This window comes from Bufo gargarizans, chromosome 1 (assembly GCF_014858855.1).
Source record: "Bufo gargarizans isolate SCDJY-AF-19 chromosome 1, ASM1485885v1, whole genome shotgun sequence".
Taxonomy (NCBI): domain Eukaryota; kingdom Metazoa; phylum Chordata; class Amphibia; order Anura; family Bufonidae; genus Bufo; species Bufo gargarizans.
In genome coordinates this window covers 545,448,841-545,460,156 of record NC_058080.1, presented here as the reverse complement: position 1 = coordinate 545,460,156, position 11,316 = coordinate 545,448,841, and the positions used below count along the sequence as shown (strand labels likewise).

General features: G+C 45.8%; 1 protein-coding gene across 1 annotated transcript; it reads left to right on the top strand.

The window, feature by feature from the left end:
• Positions 1-3,229: 3,229 nt before the first annotated feature.
• CLDN5 (claudin 5) lies at positions 3,230-5,114 on the top strand. Its single transcript, XM_044289912.1, has one exon. It carries the CDS (start codon positions 3,313-3,315, stop codon positions 3,958-3,960), a length of 648 nt encoding a protein of 215 aa, XP_044145847.1. The 5' UTR covers positions 3,230-3,312; the 3' UTR covers positions 3,961-5,114.
• Positions 5,115-11,316: the final 6,202 nt, after the last annotated feature.

The following is an 11,316-nucleotide window of genomic DNA, read 5'->3' as shown; positions in this document are numbered from 1 at the left end:
TATAGGTGTGCCTTTTATCGGTGTGCACGGGGTGTTACATGTTATGGGTGCACGTCCCCTTTAAGTGGCTTTCTTCCCTTCCCTGGTGTTGGAAGGGTCAACTTCCTGGAGTGTGTGCATGCTGGATGCTACTACTGAGTCTTCTACAGATAAGTTTTGTTCATTCATTTGTGTTTTCCTGTTTGCTGGATCCCAGGTGACCCTGACTCCCTCCGTATCAAGTGTAGGGAGCCGGTGGCCGTGTCCCCTCACTATTATAGGGTGTTCAGGTGTTATACATTCGAGGAACGAGGATATGCAATCATCTACCATTGAGATTTTTGCATAGGCTGAGCAGTTAGGGAGAGAGTCAGGTCTGTTGCAGGGCTTACCCTTTGGTTCCTTAGTTTTGGATCCAGTCAGTCGGATCTTCATTTTGTGTCTTCTAGTTTTCTGTACACCTTCCGTGACAGCTACGTCATATCATTTATTCACCCCACGATCCTTGCATCCTCCTTTCTTTCCCCAGAAATCTTGCGCAGCCACAGTATAGCCGACTGCCTGTGCCTGTACAATACTACGGCTCCTGAAGCAACAGCGCTTTGATTACATCACTGGGCTCGGCGCATGCCCAGTGACACTATTGAGCAGGGGCAGACACAGACAGCAGAGGGCCCCTGTGCATGGAATGTACCTGGGCCCCCCCACCCCAAACCATACATACAAATATAAATATATACATGCAAATAAAAAACATATTGTTACTATGGGTCAATATGTTTACAGTATGTATACATATTTTTTTCATACTAGGCCACACCTCTAACTCTGCCCAAAGCATAACTATACACACCCAGTCCCCTTAATGCCCCCACATAGTAATTATTCCCTCTTTGTACCTGCACATAGTAGTAATGCCCACACTGTGCCCCCTTCACAGTAGCTATGCCCAGAGATGCCCCTTCACAGCAGTTATGCCCAGATATGTGCCTAGTTCACAACAGTTATGTCTAGATATACCCCCTTCACAGTAGCTATGCCCAGAGATGCCCCCTTCACAGCAGTTATACCCAAATATGTGCCCCCTTCACAGTAGCTATGCCTAGATATGTGCCCCCTTCACAGTAGCTATGCCTAGATATGTGCGAGTTCACAACAGTTATTTCTAGATATACCCACTTCACAGTAGTTATGTCCAGATATGTGCCCCCTTCACAATAGATATGCCCAGATATGTGCCCCCTTACAGTACATATGCCCAGATATATGCCCCATTCACAGTAGCTATGCCCAGATATGTGCCCCCTTCACAGTAGTTAAGTCCAGATATGTGCCCCTTCACAGTAGTTATGCCCAAATATGTGCCGCCTTCACAGTAGCTACACCAGATATGTCCCCCCTCACAGTAGTTATGTGTAGATATGTGCCCCCTCACAGTAGTTATGTCCAGATATGTGCCCCCTCACAGTAGTTATGTCCAAATATGTTCCCCCTTACAATAGTTATGGCCAGATATGTGCCCCCTCACAGTAGTTATGTCCAGATATGTGCCCCTCACAGCAGTTATGTCCAGATATGTCCCCCTTCACAGTAGCTATGACCAGATATGTGCCCCCTTCACAGTAGTTATCCAAAAATTACTTGACAGGTCCTCTTTAAGCCAAGCATATGATGTGTGTATGCAGTGGTGTATCTTGGTTTTGTGCTGCCCTAGGCGAGACTAAACTCGGGCACCCCCCTAATATAAATTTGACCCACCCCTTCCTGTCAAGGCCAAACCCCTTCCTCTGTAAACCCCATCCCTTCCTCTTTAGGCTCCACCCTTTACTGTTAGAGCTAGCTATAGTACAGTATTAACCCCTCCCTAATTCTCCCCACTCTAACCACCCAACGAGTCGCAACCCCCTTACCCCATAAAACATCTAAGTAATTCATTTTTTGTGAATTACTGTAATTTAAGTACTTACAGTTTTTGAAGACAGCAGGCTCAGGGATCAGTGCATTGGTGGCCGCGGCCTGGCCTTAGTTTTCACGGTAACCGTGTGCAGGATCCGTTTTGCACTTGGAGGAGATAAGGCTCACCCTAGCGTTGCCGGCCCGTGACTCCACCTCCGTGTGACGTCACAACGGCAACGTGCGGACGCAAAAGGCAGGGGAGGTCGGGAGGAAGTCAGGAGGAGGAGGAAGTAAGTCTTTCAACTCCTTCACTATGCGGCGCCGGCGATGCCGCTCGCATAGTGAAGGATCGGATCCAACAAGGGGCAAAAAAAATATTTAGCATATTGTGTATCTATCGCTAAGCAAACAAGGCATTTTGCTGCCCCATTGGCAAGTGCCGCCCTAGGCAAATGCCTTGTTTGCCTTGTGATAGATACACCCCTGTGTGTATGGGTGAAACAGGAGGAATAGCTGTTAGCTAAATGAGCGCATGGCAGGCACATATGTGCCATATATGAAGTTCGCTCATCCCTATATGGCTCATCCCTATATGTGCCATATAGGGATGAGCGAACTTCATATTTTGAAGTTCGGGTTGGGGTATATTCTGAATTGCGTTATAGATTCCGTTACCACAGACCATAACACAATTCTATGACTGAATGCATAACGCAAAGCCTTTAGAGGCATTCCAGTATTCATTCCGTCATAATAGAAGTCTGTGGGCTGCAAAACGGATCCGTCCGGTTTCCATTATGCAGGAGACGACTCTAGAATAACGTAGACCGGACGGATTTGTTATGTGAACTCCACAGGAGCATTCAATGTCCCATGGTTGTCCACTCGACCATAAAATATGTCAGAGCGGACGTGACAACCTTCACATGCCCTAAGTGTGATCTCTTCTAGTTCCCCTGAGATGTGGATACTGTATGACACCATGAATGTGCGGAGCACGTCACATTTATTGGAGGTGACGGTGACATGCCTGGTGTGCCGCAGGGAATCCCCTGGATTTGTGTGACATGACACATCCTCTTCCTCTGGGACAGCCCAGGACTCTGTGTCCATCTCACTCTGGGCTGTTTTTCCTTCTTTTCTGCATTCTGTTTGGTCAGGTCTTCCTCCTTCCTCCAGCAGGAGCCCCCTCTCCACCTGCCCTTCCTTTCCACTATTAGTCATTAGTTCAGATCCCTCCAGGCAGCCCCCTGATTGGCAGCCTCAGGATGCTGGGGCCCCCGATTGGCTGGCCGGGCATCCCATGGGCGAGGCATGTCTGGAGTTGGAGAGCTACTTAATAGGAGATGCAGAAGCTGGAGGCTAAGATCCTCAGTACCAGCAGCACCAAGCAGTGTCCTCCAGGAGAGTATTGTCCTACAAGCCAAACCGCAGAAGATGGGAGCATTCGCCTTGGAGATCTTCGGCTTGTCCATGTGCATCGTCGGCTGGGTGGGGGTGATCCTGGCATGTGCGCTGCCCATGTGGCAGGTGTCTGCCTTCATCGCGCAGAACATCGTGGTGGCACAGTTCACCTGGGAAGGGCTGTGGATGTCGTGTGTGGTGCAGAGCACCGGGCAGATGCAGTGCAAGGTCTATGACTCCATCCTGGCGCTGGAGCCGGAGCTGCAGGCCGGCAGGGCACTCACTGTCCTGGCATCCATCGTTGGGCTGATCGCCCTTCTGGTCACCATAGTCGGAGCCCAGTGCACCACCTGCTTCCAGAGCAGCGGCGTCAAGAGTCGCATCGTGTTTGCCGGGGGAGTGATGTACATCGTGACCGGGCTGCTGGTGCTCATCCCGCTCTGCTGGACGGCCAACATAGTCATCAAGGACTTCTTCAACCCCCAGGTGCATTCCTCCAAGAAGAGGGAGATGGGGGCAGCTCTGTACGTCGGCTGGGCGGCCACTGCCCTCTTACTCCTCGGCGGGGTCTTAATCTGCCTGTCGTGCCCCTTGAGAGGGCAGAGGATCCCGCCAGTCAAGTACTCTGCCTCCCGGAGACCGACCTCCAATGGAGACTACGATAAGAAGAACTATGTGTAAGGACCAAGGGGGGGGATGGACACTGGTCACTCCACAGGGGGGTGCGGGCACAGCCCTGGCACTGCGGGCAGGCACAGGAAGGACTGCCAGCCACTCGTGGACTAGTGCATAGCTACAAGTCACCCTCCGTGCCCCTGGCATCACCACGACTAGATGACTGGCATAGTATTACTGGAAGCGCAGTCACTGTGTATGAATGTGTAGATATGTCTTCTGATGATGGCTGAAACTAACCACTGGTGCCACCCATACCCTCATGCCTGGCAGCTCAGAGGGCTCTTGCCCCCTCAGTAAGAAGACTGAGCAGGTGATCGGGCTGAGCGCATTCTTGTGGGAAGGAGCTGGATTCCAAGTCCTCTCAGCACCCCCTGCATGTTCAGCAGCTGGGAGAGGGGGACTTCTTATATTTTAGTCTTCTCCTACACAGATATTTTCACTTGGACTAGTACTGAATGGCAAAGCAGCTGGTAAGGCTGGGTCCTCACCCTGGGGACAGGTCTTTGGAATCATAATGGAGAAAACTTTTAGAACACATTATTCTGGGATTTTTTTTGTTTTTTTATAGCAATGCATTTTTGATGCAATTTTTTTGAACCAAAGCCAGAAGTGGATCTCTCAGAAAGGAGCACAAGTCCTTCTTATCTACTTCTCATTCCTTTTGCTTTCACTTCTGGCTTTTACAAAAAAAAAAAAACTGCATGTATATTTAAAAAAAAAAACTGTGTGTGTGAAACCTTCTTTATTTAACAGGTGCATAGTTCCCATTCACTCACAGATAGCATCTGGTAAAACGCAGCCACATTTTTAGAGATTTAAGTAAAATTAAGCTTGCGGCTACATGGAGAGTTTCCAAGTTTAACTACAGCTGTGGTGGAAGGAATCATTTGTGTTGCCTTCAAGTCTGCGGTGAGTGCATGAAATAGTTAAACTAAGGGGGGTTGCTGTACAGAACATCTCCATGTGCTTAGCGCTGCTTAGGCGGAGTTCACACTTCAGTTACTTTCATCAGTTATTGTGGGTCAAAAACCCAGAACAGGAGCAGATCTTTCCATTACACGTTATCTCTGTGGACACTGGTTTTGGCTCACAATCACTGATGGAAGTGTGAACTCAGCCTTAGGCCTCATGCACACAACCGTATGTATTTGGTGGTCCGCAGAAAATACGGATGACGTCCATGTGCATTCTGTATTTTGTGGAACAGAACAGCTGGCCCCTAATAGAACAGTACTATCCTTGTCCGTAATGCGGACAATAATAGGACAAGTTCTATCTTTGGGTGGAAACAGAGAGCACGCGGAGTAACATCTTTTTTTTTATGCGGGCCCATTGAAGTCAATGGTTCTGTATACAGTCCGGAAAAAAAAGGAACGGGCACGGAAAGAAAATATGTTTGTGTGCATGAGCCCTTATATTGCCACTAGTACTGGTTGTTCCTGACCTGTATAGTGTGATGTGGGTAGTGTCATTAGTACAAGGATACATGATAAATTAACCATACGCATACCTGGATGTTACCGTCAAATACTGTGTCCAGAGAAGCAGGGGGCTTTGGAAAAGTAAATGACATTTTTTATATTAGTAATTCACCTCATTAAGCTTTGTTGTAAATATTTCTTCAGAAACTCTGGATTTTGCTAGTTTTGGTACCTTTGAAATATATTATTAAATGTATTTTGTATGTGTAATAATTCTGTATTAATGAACTGATTTATTTAAATGTATTCATTTTCCCAAAAAAGGTATACCAAAAGTCTGTGTATTTTCAAGATAAATAAATGACTTTTTTTTTTTAAAGAAAAAGAACGTATTTCTTGTGATGAATCAATATTTACTGTATAGCAGCACAATATACACACACATATGTTGTATACATTTATATATATATAGACACTAGATGAAATATTGTGTGTTTGTCCACTTTCTAGTGGCCTTGAAACCTGTAAACAGGGCAGGATTCTAGAAAATTGCCTGGAAGCTACTGATGGGCCACGTTCACATGGTCAGTACTTGTAAGAAGGGGCACTTCTGGACGTCTTTCCATTATCATTTTCTCTGTAGGAGCCATGAATGATCTTGCCTTACAAATACTGATGCAAAATACTGAAAGTGTCTTTTGGCTGCGTTTCCACCTTGTTTTTTGTTTTTAAGCAATTTTTGAAGCCAAATACAAGAACATCAAAAAGCCTATTGCACATGAACGTTGTGCATCCGTTCCGTGCATTGGGGACCGCAATTTGCGGTCCCCAATGCACGGGCAACGTCCGTGCGGCAGCCAGGACGGATTCAGATCCAGACCCATCCAACTTGAATGGGTCCGTGACTAGTCCGCACCACAAAAAAATAGAACAAGTTCTATTTTTTTGCCATGCGGAGGCAAGGACAGAAACACCACGAAGCACTACGTAGTGTATCTCCTGAACTAATACTTGAGCTTCTTCATCAGTATTTCCCAGACTGTCATCAAGAAACCCTACCAGGCCATGTTTTAAAGGGGTTTTCCAAGATATTTTTTATTGATGACCTATCCTCAGGATAGGTCATCAATATCAGATCAGCGGTGGTCTGACACGTGGCACCCCCTGCCGATCAGCTGGTCGAAGAGAAGGCCATGCGCCGTGCCAGCGCAGCCTTCCCTTCATTGTTTACCTGCTCACCGTCGACATCACAGCATTGAGCGGGTGTAATTTCAAGCCATCCTATTCATTTCTATGGCACGGCTCATTCCTATACAAGTGTATACTACAGAGCCACCCCATAGAAGTGAGTGGGGCGGCTTGTAATTACACCTGCTCACCGCTGCGATGCTGACGGCGAGCAGGTAAACAAGGAAGAGAAGGCTGACTGGCAAGTCACATGGCCTTCAACCAGCTGATCTGTGGGCATGCCAGGTGTTGGACCCCTGCTGATCTGATATTGATGACCTATCCTGAGGATAGGTCTTCAATAAAACTATCTCGGATTTCCTTAATTGTCTTCAGAAAATAAACGTATTTCATGAAATTACTAATAAGCACATTTGTGTTCTCTACGGGAAATCCTCCAGACTTAGTTGCTAGGGTCCCTTGAGGACAGGTTAGGGAGACATTGCTGTACATTAGTGTAGTCTGGCTATCCACGTTAACATACATAAAGGGGCCCTCACGTGCAGATTTTGTTGCAAAACAGTTCACATTGCAATATTGGCAGCAGAAGACGCAAAAGATCAGTAGGAGAATCATCAGATGAACAAAGGACTTTTTGGGTAGCGGAAATGCTGCCAAATACATGCCAGATACACAATGTACTTTAGCCCTTTCACATTGACTTCTATGGACAACCATCGCCAGATCTTCAAAGACATAACAAGCCATTTCCCAAACATGTTTCATGGTCAGCTGCTGCTTGAGCACACGGTCAAGTTTTTTTTACATTTTGGGCTCATGCACACAACCGTATGCATTTTGCGGTCTGCAAAACACGGATCAGCAAAAAAATATGGATGACGTCCGTGTGCATTCCGTATTTTGCGGAACAGAACAGCTGGCCCCATAATGCGGACAATAATTTCCACATATTTTTGTGAAACGGAATGCACACGGAGTAACTTCCATTTTTTCTGCAGACCCATTGAAATGGATGGTTCAACAAAAAAACCAGCATGGAAACAGAAAGAAAATACGTTTGTGTGCATGAGCCCTGAGTCAAGGAAAACTTCTGATGGCATTTAAATGGAGATTCCGGACTGCTTCCCGTTGGTGAATCAGTGGCAGATTTTGTCCATGTAAACATAGGGGGAAGTTTAGCGGTCTTGTTATCCCCAGCAGCGCCGGAGGATGCGCACGCCTCATCATAAAGTAGGTGCATCCTCTGGCAATCTGTGGGGGAAGGGGTGAATCATTTCTCTTACCTCAGAAAAGTGGCTTTACAAAGTCGCCAGCTATGTGCTTGTCACATCTCTAGGATTTTAGGACACTCTCGCCACTTTCCCTAAAGCTGTCCCAACAAATTTCTCGTTATTTATGCTGGTTTTCAGGCGCAAGTGAAGCCAGAAATCTACAGCAGCTTTGAGCACATGGCGTACAGGAGGATGCCCCTAAATTATGACGAGGCGTGTACCTCGGGTGGCGCAGCAGATATCAAGACTGAAGCAAAAAGCACTGGTTTTGATAAGTTCCCCCCTATGTGCCTAAACAGAAATCTACGACAGCTCAGAAAACTGGTGTCATGCCCCCTTTAGGGAAAGTAGTGAGGGCGGCGTATCTCTGAGAGATCATATTACAAAATCGCAGTAGGGGGCGATTTATCATCTCCCTTGTCCTAGAAAAGTGGCTTGAAAAAATTGCAAGCTGTGTGTTTGTGACTTTTTAAATGCGACTTTTTGAAAAAGTCACAACTGTCTGTTTTTACACCGCCCTCACCACATTTTTAAAAGTGCATGGCAAGGGTGGGAAAGGGGCGTAGCCAACAGCCAAGACGTATTTATCTTCATTTACGCCAGTTTTCTGGTGCGAATGAAGCCAGAGCTCTATGGCAGCTCTGAGCCGTCATAGATTTCTGTTTAGGTGAAAGGACTGCAGAGGATGTGCCTAATGTATGGCGTCATAAATGTGGTGCCTCCTCCGGCAGTGCAGGGGATATCAAGACCGGCGTACAAAGTACTGGTCTTGATAAAGCTCCCCAATAGTTTGCAACTTTTTAACGCCACTTGTCAGGCACAAGGGAGATGATAAATCTCCTCCTTGGTGTCTATGGAGAGAATTTGGCGTATGAAGCACAACCACGATATTTGTTCACATTGGATAACCAGCAGGTAACCTGGGAACGGTGACACTGCTTGTCATTTGCCCTATATTAACACCGACTCCTGAAGACAGCTATGTGCACTGCCTGGGTGTCTCTCTCTACTGTAGATAAGACAAATCATTACTGTGTGCGCATATTATCTGGGGGCTTATTAGTGCTTTACATGTGGTTCTTCCTCTGTTTTTTTATAATTTTTCTGAGAAAATGTGTGAATAGAAGTCCTTTATATTCCTGCATAAAAAAATGGCATAGAATACACTAAGGGGGAAATCTATTACGAGTGGAATTTTTTAGGTCAACTTTGCTTGAGCCTGTGTTGATGTAATTTGCACGATTGCATGTTATTTGATACATTTGGTGCATCCTTAAAAATAATACTTTAGTCAAGAGATAGTAATCCTGGTCTTATACCACCACCCTAAAGCCTAATTCACACGTCAGTGATTTCCATCAGAGATTGGGAGCCAAAACCAGGATTGGAGCCTCCACAGACATAAGGTATAACGCTGGGTTCACACCTGAGCGTTCGCGATGGAGCGCTCTGTATGCGCGATTGTACCGGCGTTTGCAATCGCGCATACAGAGACAAGCGAACGCCCATTGTCGCGCGTTCCCGAAAGTCTATGTACGGGAACGCGCGACAAGACGCCCCAAAGAAGCTCATGTACTTCTTGGGGTGTCGGGCGTTTTACAGCGCGATCGTACGCGCTGTAAAACGCCCAGGTGAGAACCATTCCCATAGGGAAGCATTGGTTTCTCCTTGTTGAGCGTTTTACAGCGCGTAGGAACGCGCTGTAAAACCCTCAGGTGTGAACCCAGCCTAAGGGAAGATCTGCTCCTGTTCTGTCTTTAGAGTCGCACCTGGTTTTGGCTCAAAATCACTGATGGGAATCACTGACCAAACACTGACATGTGAATGAGGCTTTAGGATTGCACCTTTTTTTTTTTTTTTTTAAATGTTGCATTTAAAAAATCTGGCATTTACCTAGCTAACCACATCTACTTTTCCACCCGGTTAGCAAAAATGGTTATGGAAATTTACATATTTGAGTACAAAAATGGCATGCGAAATTTACTACTTACAACTTTTACACAAAAAAATGTTTACAGGGCTTCTTGTGAATGACTTGCAAGTCACTTAATGGGCATTGATGTCACTCCAAAGCTGGAGACAGTGATAACGGAGCATCCCTCTTATTGCACTCCTCTGCATCACATTGCCTTTTTTTTTTTTTTTTTTTTTGCATGAGCAATTTCCTCTACATGCATTAGATTTTCAAAAAAATGGTAGCAGTGGGAATGCTCCTTTCAGGGGCTGGCTGAACTGGCAATTATTGGGAAGAAACCACTCATTCTTGATAACTGCCTGATTGTCAGCAGAGGTGAGAGCTGCACTTACATGCAGCAATCATCCCCATTGTATTGGAACGACCGATCCCTGCTTGGATAGCTCATCCCCATACACATTCACTGTTTCCGGGCAGCTGTTTATGTAGAATGATCTGCTGCCCAGAAACAATGTTTTTGGGTGCCACACCAACATTACTTTCACCCGATGAGTAAGCTCGTTCATTAGGTGATTGGTGGCACCTTTACGCGATTACCGGCAACATGCATTCATGCAAACATTCATTCCTGATGGTTGGCCCTAGTAAAAGGAGCCTTTTAGCACTATTTGTGTATAGTGAATGATTGCAGTTTTAGGTGCCTGTAGCTGAGCTACTACCAAATGCAGATTGGGGGTTTAGGTCACAGACTGTAACAATGTTGTGGAACATATTACATGTGGTTCCAGTACCCAAAGCCAGTACACCAGTTAATTTGAATGACTATGGGCATGTGGCATTAACTTTGCACGTTATGAAGGGATTAACATGGTTGGTTAGTAGCACTGGAGCAACACAAGGAACCTTGCTATGTGGATTTCAAGTACAGTACCAAATTATGTCGTCTACAGACGTTCTCGAACGATCCTGTTGTAGCTTTCTGTGTTAAAGGAGGATGTGAATTGGAATATGTAGCCACAACTAATAGGAAGGTCAAAATGTGAAAATTGGTATTTCAGAAAAACCCTTTAAGAAACCTGAGATGTGCACCAGCTTAACTTGCTTCAACACAGGAATAAATTAGACCCTATCTGGGAAAGGATTTGACAATACACAATCACATAGCTACAGGCTAATTTCCTTTCTTGTCCCAGATAATAAAATGTAACTTCTAATGATTCGCTTAAAATGAAGTCAACACATCTATTAACTATTATAAGTGAGCTCTAAACACTGTGGGTTAAAACTAGCTGATGCCCATTATTAGTGCCAGATCACTATGTTATTGAATTGCTTCGTTTTTAGACGGTGGCTGGGAGTGCACTTCCCCACACCACCACTCTGATTTAGGTGCACACTGGCACACACTCATCGCTTATAGCATAGCACGTATCTGTGTATTAATCAAACACTTGAAGGCACATAAACATGAGAGGTCAGCAAACTAAAACCTAAGACTGCCCCCCGACATGTTTCACCAGCTAATCAGGGGTTTGGGCAGCATTTATGTGGAACACCATGGATG